The sequence below is a fragment of the Dufourea novaeangliae genome, unplaced genomic scaffold (assembly GCF_001272555.1).
Source record: "Dufourea novaeangliae isolate 0120121106 unplaced genomic scaffold, ASM127255v1 scaffold125, whole genome shotgun sequence".
Taxonomy (NCBI): Eukaryota; Metazoa; Arthropoda; class Insecta; order Hymenoptera; family Halictidae; genus Dufourea; species Dufourea novaeangliae.
Genome location: NW_015374020.1, coordinates 3,976,341 through 3,990,412, shown reverse-complemented (window position 1 = coordinate 3,990,412; position 14,072 = coordinate 3,976,341). Strand labels below are relative to the sequence as shown.

At 37.0% G+C, this 14,072-nt stretch overlaps 6 protein-coding genes across 6 annotated transcripts; 2 read left to right on the top strand and 4 right to left on the bottom strand.

Annotated features, from left to right (window-relative positions):
• Positions 1-11: 11 nt before the first annotated feature.
• Positions 12-1,987, bottom strand: LOC107188969 (microfibrillar-associated protein 1). Its single transcript, XM_015577374.1, has 4 exons — positions 1,890-1,987; positions 806-1,482; positions 569-738; positions 12-447 (listed from the first exon to the last, which is right to left on the bottom strand). Exons 1-4 carry the CDS (start codon positions 1,984-1,986, stop codon positions 12-14), a joined length of 1,380 nt encoding a protein of 459 aa, XP_015432860.1. The 5' UTR covers position 1,987.
• Positions 1,988-3,019: 1,032 nt separating this feature from the next.
• LOC107189074 (heat shock factor-binding protein 1) lies at positions 3,020-3,891 on the top strand. Its single transcript, XM_015577507.1, has 3 exons — positions 3,020-3,308; positions 3,405-3,471; positions 3,675-3,891. The coding sequence occupies exons 1-3, from the start codon at positions 3,210-3,212 to the stop codon at positions 3,761-3,763; spliced, it is 255 nt and encodes an 84-aa protein (XP_015432993.1). The 5' UTR covers positions 3,020-3,209; the 3' UTR covers positions 3,764-3,891.
• A 243-nt stretch (positions 3,892-4,134) lies between these two features.
• On the bottom strand, positions 4,135-5,827 carry LOC107189079 (protein FAM92A1-A). The gene is made up of 8 exons (XM_015577512.1): positions 5,780-5,827; positions 5,592-5,693; positions 5,347-5,475; positions 5,085-5,265; positions 4,780-5,004; positions 4,636-4,668; positions 4,360-4,521; positions 4,135-4,297 (listed from the first exon to the last, which is right to left on the bottom strand). The coding sequence occupies exons 1-8, from the start codon at positions 5,809-5,811 to the stop codon at positions 4,163-4,165; spliced, it is 999 nt and encodes a 332-aa protein (XP_015432998.1). The 5' UTR covers positions 5,812-5,827; the 3' UTR covers positions 4,135-4,162.
• Positions 5,828-6,277: 450 nt separating this feature from the next.
• Positions 6,278-8,096, bottom strand: LOC107189007 (secretion-regulating guanine nucleotide exchange factor-like). The gene is made up of 5 exons (XM_015577436.1): positions 7,978-8,096; positions 7,105-7,672; positions 6,786-7,010; positions 6,555-6,707; positions 6,278-6,479 (listed from the first exon to the last, which is right to left on the bottom strand). Exons 1-5 carry the CDS (start codon positions 7,999-8,001, stop codon positions 6,313-6,315), a joined length of 1,137 nt encoding a protein of 378 aa, XP_015432922.1. The 5' UTR covers positions 8,002-8,096; the 3' UTR covers positions 6,278-6,312.
• Positions 8,097-8,186: 90 nt separating this feature from the next.
• LOC107189006 (cell division cycle protein 23 homolog) lies at positions 8,187-10,695 on the top strand. The gene is made up of 7 exons (XM_015577435.1): positions 8,187-8,436; positions 8,518-9,179; positions 9,261-9,440; positions 9,517-9,681; positions 9,764-10,010; positions 10,085-10,349; positions 10,425-10,695. Exons 1-7 carry the CDS (start codon positions 8,336-8,338, stop codon positions 10,533-10,535), a joined length of 1,731 nt encoding a protein of 576 aa, XP_015432921.1. The 5' UTR covers positions 8,187-8,335; the 3' UTR covers positions 10,536-10,695.
• Positions 10,696-10,763: 68 nt separating this feature from the next.
• Positions 10,764-13,405, bottom strand: LOC107188945 (dentin sialophosphoprotein-like). The gene is made up of 3 exons (XM_015577346.1): positions 13,317-13,405; positions 11,399-12,698; positions 10,764-11,275 (listed from the first exon to the last, which is right to left on the bottom strand). The coding sequence occupies exons 1-3, from the start codon at positions 13,377-13,379 to the stop codon at positions 10,764-10,766; spliced, it is 1,875 nt and encodes a 624-aa protein (XP_015432832.1). The 5' UTR covers positions 13,380-13,405.
• Positions 13,406-14,072: the final 667 nt, after the last annotated feature.

The following is a 14,072-nucleotide window of genomic DNA, read 5'->3' as shown; positions in this document are numbered from 1 at the left end:
CCACGTCATAATTAGTTTTCGTTTTTTCTTTTTTTCAACGATGGTCGGTCAAATATCTGCTTCATTCCCGCTGCTTGATTATTATGAAACTTCAGGTTTTGTGCTGTCTCCGAGATCCAGGGTGAATCAAATTGAGTAGTATCTTGATCAACCAAGTGAGTATATTTTGTTCTACCACTGCGCCCGAAATTCTTTACTTGCATAACTTTTGGCAAAATTGTCTTGTCGAAATGATCTTCCAATGTCGCGCCAGAGAAATCTCGTTTAAATATGTTATCTTCTTTATCCAAATAGAAGGCTCCACGATGATAATATTTCTGTAGGAACTTGTACTTTCCTTTAGCAGCTTTATTCGTAATAAGCTTCGGATTTAATCGGGCTTCTTGCCTTCGTTCCTCCTCTGTCATATTCCGTATACGTTCAATCTCGAGACGTTCCTTTTCAAGCCTGAAAAATAAAATTGTTGAACAAAATTAGTATTTAATTTCTGCTGTAGAAATTTCTAAAGACAGTCATTACAACACTATGAATTATTGAAGAACGTTGCGTTATCTTTAATGATACATACAGTTCCCTTTCTTCCCGATCACGTTTAATTCTTTTCAATTCCCTCAACTTCCAAGCTTCATATTCTACTTCATCGTTTTCATCATCTGTACAAACATCTTCAAGCTTTCCTTCCTGTTCGTTACTATTTTTACCAACTTGCGTTTCCTTCCGTATTGCCTCTTCTACCATCTGTACAGTAAATAAAGTTAAAAAAATATGCAAATATTTGTTTCTTTATTTAAATAACTACATCTACCCTTAAGGTCTGCCGTTTTCGTTCCTCTGCCATCTTCTTGGCCTCGATTTCTGCTTGCTTCTGTTTCATTGCTTCTTTTTCTTTTTCCATTACTGTAATTCTATCCTTTTTACGCACAAAAACTGGCTTCAATCTTGGACCAGTTTCCTCTTCTGAATCAGTATATTCTTCATATTCTGAGCTCTCATCCGAACTGTCGCCGGATCTTTCATCTTCTTCCCCATGAATCAGTTCTTCCTCATTTCCCTTCTTAGACAACACTCGCTGTTTCAATGCTTCGCGTCTCTTTTCGATCTCTGAATCTGATAACTCTTCATCTTCCGACGAATCAGAACTCTCCAACTTGATTCTTTCACGAGTTCTTTCAGGCTCGACTTCGATCAGTTCTGGTTCATAAATGTGTCTGTGCCTCTCTGTACGAATCTCTGTGTTCGATTCTTTGTGTCTCTCCAAACGTGTTAACCGTCTTAAACGTGGGTCATCTTCGTCGCGTATCCTAATTTGCGACTGTACCGGAACATCCATAGAAATGTCATTTTCCTCATAACTTTTGTGTACCCGTCTATCCAAGAAGTCGTCCTCTTCGGATTCTTCATCAGAACTAGCAGCTGGAGCATAATCTGGACGTTTTCCAGAAACATAACGATGTACCTTCACCTTTTTCATGGACAGCTCTCCTGTAATGAAATATCATCTTTGAACATAATTTCAACCACGATATGAATACTTCATATAAAGAGTGAACTATGGGAAACACAGCGCCTAATATCTTTGTTAACCCTCTTATTAGAGACCATCAAAGCTGGTGACTGGGTCAATTGTGATCGTATAGACATTTCGGTGACTGTGGTAACTGATGAGTCGTTGGTGATCCAATCATAGGAATGCAATGATTAAACTTAAACATAGAAGGAAACTTTTCCATCTTCGAATCTAATAAAAATATTAAACTGTTCTGATTCCCATGAGTCACTCTGTATAATTAGGAATATCTTTAAAAAATCAATAATTATCAAACACTATGAATTAATGGTAAATTAAGATGAAAATATGATTTATAGAATAGTGACGTTTCGAATCTAACCTTTGTCATTTTTTACGGGTACAGCACCAGCAGTACTTTGAATTCCCATAGGAGCTGGTGCTAAAGAATTATTTGTAACGAAGTAGTCCATCATCATTTTGATAACTTCGAAAGCTTGGCAAATTATAAAAAGTAATTTATAGTGCACTCGATGCACTTTAACAGCCAGTATCAACAACAGTCTGTAGTTGCTGTTGCTGTAGTTTGCGCAACAGTTCACCGAGTCCACCACTAACACCGTTTTGGAGCAGCACCAGGCAGAGCAGCACAGAGTCAGTGCGTGTTTGCCGAATTCGCTGTAAGTTTGCATACTTTGATCTTAATTTTTAGTTTTATTTGATCGGTAACATATCTTTTTATCCGTGCCATCATAATCTCCGTAAAAAAATCTATAGCTACTTAATTTTTTCATGAAAATGTCATTTTTTGTAACTAAATGAGAAGTGATTAACTTCAGTATCGCACCTACAGTTTAAAAAGACTTGTGTTAAAAAGAAATTGTTGAAACGTTTCTTTTTCAATAATTTTATCGATGACCTTGCGATTTTTTGGCAGCAATCAAAAGGGGAAGCTTTTAAGAATGTTTTGTTAAATTTTTACCAAAATTTATAATTATTAAAAATTTACGGGAGCCACCTTAAGCAAATGCTTAAGGCGATCTTAAGAATAAGAAGCGACTATGAATCCGCCCTATATCTCATCTGTGCTTCAGGAAACTGATAGATGGCGCCATATAACAATTCCTCTGAGACAAATTTTTAGGTCAAAAACAAGGCATAATATTAATTCAGAATTATTTACGGATAATCTCTTACTTAGAGCAACTTTCTGACTTTAATTTGTTCCGGTTTTTTATGTTTTTGAATATGCTTATTTATACTATTGAATACCAGAGCATAAGATAGAACATGCACTTCAGTTTGTAACTCTCAACTTGAGGGTCTCAAATTACAAAGTGAGATAGCCAACTATTTTGACCGCCAGTATTGATGATTTGCGTGAGAAGCTTAAGAAGCTTTTCCCGCTTTTCCTTTCATCGCCTTTCATAACATTATCTTCCAATGGAAGAATTTATTTGACAAGAATCTATAAGAAAGTGGAAGCATCAGTTTCACTGACCTTATCAGAAAAGTTTGATCGAAAGATGACAGCGACCTATAATTTATGTTTGTTAAATCAATGTAGTAATGTTCTATGTTATTCGTAGCAGAAGCATTGGTCGATTGGAAACCTTCGCATGCGCTTGACTGAAAGTATTCAGTGGAACAAAATTCATTTCACCTTGTAAAAAGATTTAAAAGGAACGTGAATTGTTTAGGAATGGCAGATATTAAACAGGATCACAAAAGCGAGGACACCGACAACTATGGAATGGGTAATAGTGCCGATCCAAAGAATATGCAAGAGCTGACACAGTATGTAAGTTGAACAACATACCTTATTGTTGTGATATCTTCTGTCGGTGATACGATGTTTGATATCTATTGTTCACATTTGTTTTTATTTTATTTTTAGGTGCAAACTCTATTACAAAACATGCAGGACAAGTTTCAAACAATGTCGGATCAAATTCTTGGAAGAAATATCCTTTTCGATTAAAATAATTACGTTGCCTTAAATAACCTCAAAGATTTAATCAACTATTCATTAACATTAACATTTATGCAATTAAATTCCAATTGTATCGCGTTTACCGAAATTGAGCTTATTTAAGGATATTAGATGTTGATTTTTATTATTTTTATGAATAATCTATACATGATTATGCCCTTAACGAAAAAACAATAGATGAAATGGGAAACAGAATAGATGATCTTGAAAAGAATATTGCAGATTTAATGACACAGGCTGGTGTAGAAGGAGGTGACAAATAACTACCTCTAGTAAAAGAATACCTTTGATATTTAATAAAAATACATCTGCGTAAGCATCAAGAAGTATCATTGCACGAGAATAACATTTGTATGACATTGAAATGCATTTTTGATTATAAAAAAATAAACCAACACATTTTTTAATAACGTGACCAATGTAATTCGTTTTTTACTTTGTTTTTTTCATATGTAAATATTGTGACATACATTTTACTGCTAATTGGTGAATAAACATATCAGTCATAATTCTTAGTCATAGATTTTGTTAATGACTTCTGATATGCGGGAATGGGTGGAACTGCCTTAAATAAAAACCGGGTCAAGGTTTTGTGTTCGGAGACTGCTTGAACCTTCATCTAAAATTGCATAAAACATTAAGAGGAAGTAGATTATCCATAACTACATAGACTTGTGCCTGGTTCTCACAGGTTTTCCTTTAATAGATTCAGATTCTGTTTCTTCTGAGCTCTCTCCGTATTCTTCAATTTGTACAGATTCGGAAGAATTCGTTTTTAAGCTCGACTTTGCCGAATCCTGTAAAAGAGTGTACGTCCGTTTAATTATTAGCCATTAATCGAAAATAGTTATTAACTTACGATAGAATCGGTGGTATGATTAATTAATTTCTGTGGAATCAAGGGGGAAGATGTAAAACGGCTGGCTAGATTAGTGAGAGAATATGCTTGTCTGAATGACGTTCGCCCGACGGTAGGCAATCTGGCAACGGAATCAGGTACCCGCATCACTTCACGAAATTCCTAATTAAATAAATGACTTAATAAAAATATTGTGTACATACAATAATTTTAATAAAGTTTGTACACTAAACTCAAATCTATAAAATAATTGTAATTAGTTACACAAGAGTTTACCCCATTCATGTTTCCTCTTATCACTTGAAAGTCCTGCAGAAATATTAGAATAATCCTGGCATTAAATTATTTATACCACCATATATTAACGTACCGAGCGATGTGATATATTTGAATAAACTTTGTAAGTAGTGCGCATCTCACCTCTAAATCTTTTGTCTCGTCGATTTCGGCAATATCTTGATAAGCTTTCGTCAGCAATTCGAGAGATTTCGCGTGAAAACTTATTTGGATAACTACAAAGTCTAACAGTATAGTTTTTAGGTCGTGTAGCTTTCGCTTTTCAAACGAATCGATCTGTTCTTCTAAACCTTTTACGACCCTTGAAACTTCGATGGAAGCTTTCATTAGTTCAGATTCGGCTTGCGACTGTATCAATATTTAAGGATCTATGATAGTTAAAACGAATATTTGAATACAATTCTATTTATTTTTATAATTAAGGATACGATCATTTGTCTGTTTCTAGGGTTTCGTTCTCTAAGTCTGTCCAGGTGTCTTTTTCTTGTCAACTCTTTATCGCGAGCTGTGAATGTATTTTTAACATCGTCGCGTGCATGTTTGCAGATGGTCGCGTATTGAGAAAGGGGTGCAATTATTTTCGCGTCGAATCGCTGCACCTCTGCATCCCTAATCATGACAAACAGCGGTTAGGAATGATATTTCATATATTTATACTTTTTTTTAGTGAATCGAATGTTCAATGCATGCCTATAATCGCCTATTACTGATAAAGTTGCGGAGAGATTCGACAATCCTGCCGTTAGCGATCGATTTACAGTTTCCGATTGTGAATAAGTTTGTACTACTTTTGCGATTTCGTCTCCTTTGTCGCGTAATCTGTAAATAATGCGATAGATTAAATAAATTCTTCATATTGTGTAACACTATCAAGAAACTAAATGAAATTATCTATATAAAAGACGCATGTGTTTTTACGGTAGTTATTTACAAACCTTGCGGCTTTCCTTGTGTACGCTGCAAACGCTGTGCATAATTCGGCAAAATGTTTTTCCACGTTTGATATACGATCTTGCACAAATTTCGCTTCGTGTTCCCTGAGAAACAAAAGCAATTAGTACGACGTGGTAAGTATGTTCATTCAAATATTGCGCGAATTCGAATGATTTTTCGAAATATTTACCAGATGTTAGTTTGAGATTTCGAGCGAAGCATTTTGCCAACCGCAATTTTGCAATTCTTCTTTTACGTTTAAAACGATCGTTGTATAAAACTACTAGACTTCTAACGTTCAGTTACTGTGAACTGCCTACTGACAGTTTACTGTTGGCAGGTGGTGCATTGTGACCGCAGGTGAGGTCGATTTTAATATATACCCTCTTCGCTCTAACTACCATTTACACAATTTCTTACCAGTGTCACCGACGAGTTACATACACTGAAAATATGTATACATAAGTATGCGAAAAAAAAGACCGAAAAGTGTGCTAAAAAAATAGATTGGATGAAATGTTTACTTCTATACCTCGTCGGTGCCAGTGTCAACAAAATTCAAGGGAAAAAATTAAATTTGATGACAGCGAATATAATTTATATTATAGCGGATTTTTTGTTCGATTATATTTCATTCATATATATGTATGTACATATGCAAGAATTCTATATGAATGAATGTAGCGCAAATACACAATTACAGAAATGCAATATACGAATTAATCAAGATTTTTTAATTAGAGCGAATGAATGACCTGCACCGCTTCCAACGCGTACCGCCGTGAATGTGGAAGAATATGGTAGCTTTTTCGGAAATTTGATATCCCTTGTATCACCGTTTCCACAGTTTCCATGCTCGTTCCACCCCCAACAGAAAATGCTCCCATCTTCTGTAGCATTACGAAATTTACCACAGGTTACAATTGTTTTCGACACTTTTATATTTTCAATACAACTGTTCATACCAGTTAAAACAACGTTATGTTCCGAGCCAACTGCAATGTGATTAACTTTCGCGAGACCTTCGATTTGCATCATTTTCCAAGATAATGGTTCCTTGAACTCTGCCATCCCCAACTGTCCGTATGTGTTTCGTCCCCATGAAAAAATTTGACCATCTGAAAAGAAGGATAATTTCCATCAACTTATTCAGGTAAACAATCGTTATTCAGGTAATAACTACCAAATTGAATTACCGTTCAACGCGATCACATGCGACCAGCCGCTGTACGTTTTTACCAATGTATTGAACCGAACATCTGGTAATTCGATTGGAAATGATGTTTTCAAAAAGCTCTCGGTATTCAAGCCCAATTGACCGTGTCTATTGTCACCGAATGCATAAAGATTCCCGTTCTCAGTTATTGCAACCGTATGGTGTTGACCGCAAGTAACGTCTTGTATATTTCGTAGCGTTGGAACTGTGTATAAAGCGCCGTAAAACCATTTCATTATTTCTGTGAATATACTCAGGTCTAATTAAGAAACAGGTTTGGTTTTTGCAAAAATTTCTACCTTCCGTGAAGGTGTACGCTGCATTGAAAAGTTCCTCCTCTTTAGAGGGGCTTAAACCTAATTGTCCTTTGTTACCTGATCCCGCCACTAAAACTTTATGGTCCTCTGTTACTAGAGCAATGTGCCTTAAACCTATGGCAACCCGTTTTATTTTTCGGTCAAGCGCAACCTCAAGGGGCTCGTATGTCCATCGAAGGGTGCCTGGGTTTTTCCCCAATTGTCCGAAACAGTTCGATCCCCATAGAAGCAACGTACCTTCTATTGTTAATGCAGCGGAACAATCCCAGCCGCATGCTACCTCCACAACAACTTTGTCTTTTAGTTTACCCCCTATTTCCCGGAACGTACAGGACTCCTTATCCACGGAAAAACCTGTTTGTCCTTTATTGTTCCAGCCGCAGGAATACACGCGGCCATCATCATCTAAAATTAATGTGTGTCCAGCACCACCAACTATTTTATTTATCTTTCGCGGTTCCAATGAGCAGTCTGATAAATCAACTTCGCCGGCTACTTGGCATTCTTCTGCTCGAAAGCCTTGCCCAAGTTGCCCATGAGAATTGGCACCCTAGAAAACAGACATTATTCTGTCTATAAATGTACCTATGTTACACGACAGATTTCGTTCAAAGATAGAAATATTCCCGCCGAACATGTTACTTCCGTTTACATTCTTCTTTACCGATTAAGACGAGTAGCATTTAGTCTTGCATGTTTACAATCTAATTACACTTCTTAATTCGTGACAAATTTATTGCAATTGCCGCGCTTATGTGTCGTGACTGTGGTCATTGCTGGTCATGCCTAAAGTCCTAAAGTAACCGCATGTGTATAATATATGATATGTAATGAAGAATCAATTGACTACATTACCCATGAAATTAAACAGTAGCTCATTGTTGATTGCAGTTGATTGTTCCTCTTTAAAGTATATTATCCTGAGTTCTTGTTTATATATTGCAAAGTGAAATACATGTCAAATATACGTCTACTAAAATGTAGTACTTGACACTACAGTAAAGGTTCCAAAATGAAATTACAAAGCTATATTTTTGATAATGTATTGTAGATGGCGGCAAAACATGTTTGTGTACTATGGCCCCTGTATTCGGTGTGCATTTAAACTGCAAGAAAATTTATTTCTTTGCTGAAATGCTTGGGATTGTAGTGTAACCAATTTCTTAGATTTACACAAACTGAATCAAACGTCGATGAAATTTATCTATGCAGCATGGAAGAATCTATGAAATTCGATATAAAAGAGGTTAAGATCGACCTTTTGCGCGCGATAAATGAATGTTCTCAGCGGGGATTATTACATACTGCGAAATGGTACGTAATGTTTTATAATAGGAAATAAAAAAATATTTCCAGTTTGTGGTAGGTATGTTAAAATATATGTTTTCCATGCAGGTTAGCGGAACTTAGTTATTCTTTGAAAGACATTAAACTAAACCTCCATGATATTACCACTGATCTGTATTTATCGGATGTAAGCGATGAAGAGGATACGTACATTCTGGCAAAATGTTACTTTGATTCGAAGGAATACGATAGAGCTGCTTATTTCACAGAAGATTGCAAAACTCCGAAGGTTAGGTTTCTACACTTATACTCTCGGTATTTGTCAGGGGAGACTAAGAAGATACACGATACAACAGTAGTACCTCCAGACCCTGTAAAAAATGATACACTAAAATTATTGTGTTCGGATTTAAGAAGGGATCATATAGCAGATAAGCTGGATGGCTTTGGCTTATACCTTTTTGGCGTGACTCTAAAAAAATTACAACTTACTCGAGAAGCTATGGATGTGTTCGTCGAAGCAACACATAAGCAACCTATGCACTGGGGATCCTGGCTAGAATTAGCTTCTTTAATAACAGATAGAGAAAAACTTGAAAATCTGTGTGTACCTAATCATTGGATGAAGCATTTTTTTATGGCTCACATGTATTTAGAACTACAATTAATTGACGAAGGCTTAGCTTTATATTGTGAATTGCAGTCAATGGGATTTGAGAAAAATGGTTATGTGCGTGCTCAAACTGCAATTGCAGTTCATTATAGAAGAGGCAAGATTTTTTTCAGGATTGTAAATATTCATTTAACTTTATATATACATACATATACTGAAGAATTGCATTTTATTTCAGATGTTGATAATGCTATAGAGACATTTAAGAGAATAATTAAGGAAGATCCTTATTGTTTAGACAATATGGATACATACTCGAATCTATTGTATGTAAAGGAAATGAGAGTTGAGCTGGCAAACTTGGCTCATAGAGCAACAGAGATAGACAAATATAGATTAGAAACATGTTGCATAGTAGGTAAGCCTGTTGCTTTGCTAAGCATAATAATTAAAAGCTTGTTTTTTTACTATCTGGTAGAATAAATATTCTCTAGGAAATTACTACAGTTTAAGAGGAGATCATCAAAAGGCAGTCATGTATTTCCACAGGGCATTGAAAATGAATCCTCAGTATCTGTCTGCCTGGACATTACTTGGTCATGAATTTATGGAGATGAAGAACACCAATGGTGCTATTCATAGTTATCGACAAGCTATTGGTATATATTGTAATTTAATTCACGTAGATATAAAATTAAACACGCGAATGCATTTATCTAATAGGATTTTGTTTTTACATAGAGGTAAATAGGCGGGATTATAGGGCATGGTATGGTTTGGGTCAAACATATGAAATTTTGAAAATGCCATTTTATGCAATCTACTATTACAAACAAGCTCAACTGCTGAGACCTCATGACAGTAGAATGGTATTAGCTTTAGGTGAAGCATACGAGAAACAAGATAAAATACAGGATGCTCTTAAATGCTACTACAAAGCGTGCAGTGTTGGTGACATTGAAGGAATGGCGTTATTAAAATTAGCCACGTACGTGTAGAGGTTCAAGACTGTTACAGACATTATCTGTGTTTAGAAATACGTTTTTACTTGTTTTCTTACAGGTTGTACGAAAAATTGAGCGAACACGATAGCGCGGCAGCTGCTTATACTGATTTTGTAATGGATGAAACTAGAAATGCGGATAGAACCGATTTAAGTCACGCATACAAGTATTTAACCCAGTACCATTTAAAACGTGAACAGTTGGATCAAGCCAATCACTACGCTCAGAAATGTTTACAATTTGATGAAACGAAAGAAGAAGCTAAAGCACTGCTGAGAACGATTGCTCAAAAGAGAGTAAAAGTTGAAGAAACTTCGATGGTGGTAATTAAAAGAATACTTTCAGTAGTCAAGAAGAAGAACGTATTAGGAAATTATAATATTACGTTTATTCATTAGGTGGAAGATATGAACGAAACGGATCCTGTTATCGAACAAGGAGAACGAACGGATACAACTCCAGGAAATCAGTTATCACCAATGAATTTGTCATTTATGCCTACACCATAAACTATGGTGAAGAAGATACACGTCAGTTGTTAAAGTTGACGCTTTACAGGTTGTATATATTTCTAATACACACCAATTTTACATAGATACAGAAAAAAAATATTAAAAAATCACATTATTTTATCGATCCTTTCGCGTCAGTTATTTATTGCACATTGGTTTATAGTTTCATATGTACACGCACACACATATTTATATGTAAGTATATATTATTTCGCAATACTCTGGTCACCGGTAATAGTTATTTCTTAAAATATTACTTAATATTTTCGAAGAATTCACATTTGAAGGAAGGTCCATAAATTCGGGATAGTCATAATAGAGATGTCTCATAGGCGATGGAGCTGGTGGTACTATTGCTCCTGTTATTACGGACGATGGATAACAATTATTTATCAAAGGTGCCGTCACTGTGCACTGTTTCCAATTGATACGGGCGTAGGACGTTATTGGTGGATTCTGTGGTATTTCGGGAAAACCTGGCGGTGCGCGGTTGCACATTCGAGAAGCAATCATCGTATCGTACGTATTCGTGTGCAATCGTCCCATTCCGATATCTGTCTCAGGAGTTATGAACACGCGTTCATCGAAGCCAAGATCTGTGGATATGGATGAGGTACTGCCCGATGAAATCTGTTTATGTGCGATCCTCGTAAACCCGTCGTGCGAATCCTCATTGTCCGCTGTGTAATTTAATTCACGCTCCATTTCTTTGCCCTTAAAAGAGAAAAAACAATACGGTTAGAGACATATATTTATCGAAAATGTAAGTTAAAACGCTAGTAAACTAGTGCGGTGGTAATCGTAATCGAATAAAATTCAACATACCCGATAAAGAAGAGGAAGCGATCTGTAGGCTGCATACTTGCAGCAAAATTGTTTTTCCGTAGAGTTCATATCGATCGGAATCATTTCGACGTCATCGTCCGAAAAGGCGCTATCCGTTTGCGTTGCCGTTTCCTTGTACTTGACGTCCCTCCGTTTAGATTCTTTGACTTTAACCGGAGTCCTCGATGATCGGGTTCTGGATTTGCTTGGAGTATCCTGTCGCGAAGAACGTTTTTCGATGCGTGATTTCGTTTCAGTTTTGCGATCGCTTTGCTTCTCATTTGTATCTTCGTCTTGCGACAATTTTCTTCGTTTCTGGTGAACGACAGCGTCCGAGGGAGTTTTCTTCTTCCGTTCTCGTTCGATTTCTTGCGGCAGCCTCTTCGATCGGGTCACGGCACTGGTGTAGCTGTTGTGTTTCTCGTGATAAAGGGAATCACTTTCCTTCGTTTTGTCACGTTTCCTAAACAAAGACTGACTGTAGGAAGATGGATTTTCGTCGTCGGACGAAGTGCACTGCTTCTGAAATATTCTTGCGATCTCTTCGTCCACCGATGAATTGGTTTCTTGCTTGTCGACGTGTGACCTCGAAGATGCACTTTCAGTTGTATCAAGTACATTACCAAGCGCGCGATTGTCCCGCGAAGTTTTCGTCCCGATATGCGATTTCTCGTATATGTGTTCCTCCATCGATATATCCATCGGTTCTTCTAAGGCGGCAAACGACATGGATCTGTCGATGTTATCGTTATCCATGGACATGTTCATGATCATCGTAGTTCTCGCGGTGCTCCATTGATCCGTGGAGGAATCTGAATCTTCCGCAGCGGTGACCAGCTCGTCCGTGGATTCCTCGTTATCCCTTTTACTGTCTTTTTTCGAATCCTTCTCACGAGGCGACGTGTTTTTGGTTTCCGAATGAGAATTAGACTTGGAAATTTTTCGAGATTCTTCGGATGATTTATCGTTCGAACTTTTTTTATCTTTCGTGCGTCTCGTTTCCTGGTCCTTCAGTTTCTCTTCTTTTTTATCCTTTACCTCTTTCTTGTAACTCGATCTCGGTTCCTCTGCCCCTTTGTTTTTCTCAGACTCCTTGGACTCCGAGCTTGTGCCAAATATACAGAAGCGCAGAAGATGCAGCGGGAACATGATGTATTTGATGCCGTTACCGATGATACCACCGCTCGTCGGATGAAGAACCTCGGTCGATGTCACTGTCGCGATCTGTTTCTCCAATCTCGTATCGCTTTTCGGTGATTCCCGTGACAATGGGTTGTAGCGGTTGCCTCTGGTCACGGTTTTCACGGATCCTCGTTCACCCGGTACTGGAATGTCCTGTTGAATTTACAATAATACAATAAACGATTTAGTATAATTCCTTTTGTCTTTTCGGGATGTTCGAACGATGTTGCGGCGGTGATTGTTACACAAGAAATAGATACACGGAAATATGCGAACAGGATTGAAACTACTCGAAATGTTATGCACTCGGGTGTTCGAACGGAACACTAGAAGAAATTGATCATTAAAATGTACATGCATATATGTGCATATATTACAAATCTGTCGCCTGATGAAACACAATTCGCATGTTTCGCTTGAACTTTTTACGAGATAATCTTGTGAAAAACGAGCAGCTCTTCGAGAATCAAAGGCATTTATCGTTACGTAAATATTTTAAAATTCAGATAATTTAGTATATAATCAGAGTGGATTTATCTAACGGGTGACGTCAGTCTGCAACAGATGCATCTACTGACCGTTGCAACGATAAATATTTCAATTAACTGGCTTTTACTTTCATTGATTTATTCAGCGAAGATTATGCAATCGAGTGCAATCACCGATTTATTGTGAAACAATCAACTCTAGCTTTGGATCGACTGTCTTTCGAATTTATTCGGTTGCCCGCATTATCTGTTTATGCTTCTTTCGTTTGACGAGAGTACTTACCTTATCAACTTCGTGACACTGACGTCTGCTTCTTCGGCTCGTGCTTTTATTTTCTTTCGGCATGATTGCTGACACTTTACTCTTGTTATCACCGCGACACCACCGACAGAATAACGATCGATTTGAATTCCCGTTCTCGACACTTGTGCACGGTACACCTTAGAAATCGCAAATGAAGTGGAAAATTTACGCGGTGTTATTTGTAAGGAGCTCGGTAGTCGGTATCCTGTTCTCTGATTGGTCGGCCAATGCCGAAGGGAGGAAAAGAAAGGTAGTATCGAAGCTCAAAGGATCTAGGGGTGATTATCCCTTCTGACGAGACTTGACCGTAACGTTTTGTACTCCTTCGCTTTCAGGTCAATTCACTCCCCTCGATACCTTGTTCGTTTATTATTAGACACATTGATTAGTCCGAGGCCGATCCGTCTTTTAAAACCATGATTCAGTTATTTAGTTAAATTTCGCAGATTTCTTCTGTAATATTTTTCCACCCGCAACGAATATTACGTTATGTCCGTCTACTGGTCATTTGACTTATCGGAATAAATTGATAACTACATTTTTTACAAATAGCGATACCTTTATATAGTTAACGTCAGCATACGGATAAAAGATATTTTATTTGACATTACATTTATTGATGGGAATGCATATCGTCATTGTAATGGTAAAGTTGCGAACCCTGAGGTTTTTATGAATCTGAGTTAAATGCATGATTTTATTTGCTTCACACTGTTTAATTAACTTTAGATTCTC

Coding starts and splice junctions, on each gene's coding strand:
- LOC107188969 (XM_015577374.1), bottom strand. CDS start 1,986: ATGATGATGGACTACTTCGTTACAAATAATTCTTTAGCACCAGCTCCT. Junction 1,483..1,889: donor ACCCGTAAAAAATGACAAAG/GTTAGATTCGAA, acceptor ATTTCATTACAG/GAGAGCTGTCCATGAAAAAG. Junction 739..805: donor GAAAACGGCAGACCTTAAGG/GTAGATGTAGTT, acceptor TTTACTGTACAG/ATGGTAGAAGAGGCAATACG.
- LOC107189074 (XM_015577507.1), top strand. CDS start 3,210: ATGGCAGATATTAAACAGGATCACAAAAGCGAGGACACCGACAACTAT. Junction 3,309..3,404: donor TGCAAGAGCTGACACAGTAT/GTAAGTTGAACA, acceptor TTTTATTTTTAG/GTGCAAACTCTATTACAAAA. Junction 3,472..3,674: donor GGATCAAATTCTTGGAAGAA/ATATCCTTTTCG, acceptor ACGAAAAAACAA/TAGATGAAATGGGAAACAGA.
- LOC107189079 (XM_015577512.1), bottom strand. CDS start 5,811: ATGCTTCGCTCGAAATCTCAAACTAACATCTG. Junction 5,694..5,779: donor AAATCTCAAACTAACATCTG/GTAAATATTTCG, acceptor TTTGTTTCTCAG/GGAACACGAAGCGAAATTTG. Junction 5,005..5,084: donor CTAGAAACAGACAAATGATC/GTATCCTTAATT, acceptor ATATTGATACAG/TCGCAAGCCGAATCTGAACT.
- LOC107189007 (XM_015577436.1), bottom strand. CDS start 8,001: ATGAGCTACTGTTTAATTTCATGG. Junction 7,673..7,977: donor GCTACTGTTTAATTTCATGG/GTAATGTAGTCA, acceptor TCTGTTTTCTAG/GGTGCCAATTCTCATGGGCA. Junction 7,011..7,104: donor AGCGTACACCTTCACGGAAG/GTAGAAATTTTT, acceptor CTTTATACACAG/TTCCAACGCTACGAAATATA.
- LOC107189006 (XM_015577435.1), top strand. CDS start 8,336: ATGGAAGAATCTATGAAATTCGATATAAAAGAGGTTAAGATCGACCTT. Junction 9,682..9,763: donor TAGTTATCGACAAGCTATTG/GTATATATTGTA, acceptor GTTTTTACATAG/AGGTAAATAGGCGGGATTAT. Junction 10,011..10,084: donor GCGTTATTAAAATTAGCCAC/GTACGTGTAGAG, acceptor GTTTTCTTACAG/GTTGTACGAAAAATTGAGCG.
- LOC107188945 (XM_015577346.1), bottom strand. CDS start 13,379: ATGCCGAAAGAAAATAAAAGCACGAGCCGAAGAAGCAGACGTCAGTGT. Junction 12,699..13,316: donor AGTGTCACGAAGTTGATAAG/GTAAGTACTCTC, acceptor TAAATTCAACAG/GACATTCCAGTACCGGGTGA. Junction 11,276..11,398: donor AAAACAATTTTGCTGCAAGT/ATGCAGCCTACA, acceptor TATGTCTCTAAC/CGTATTGTTTTTTCTCTTTT.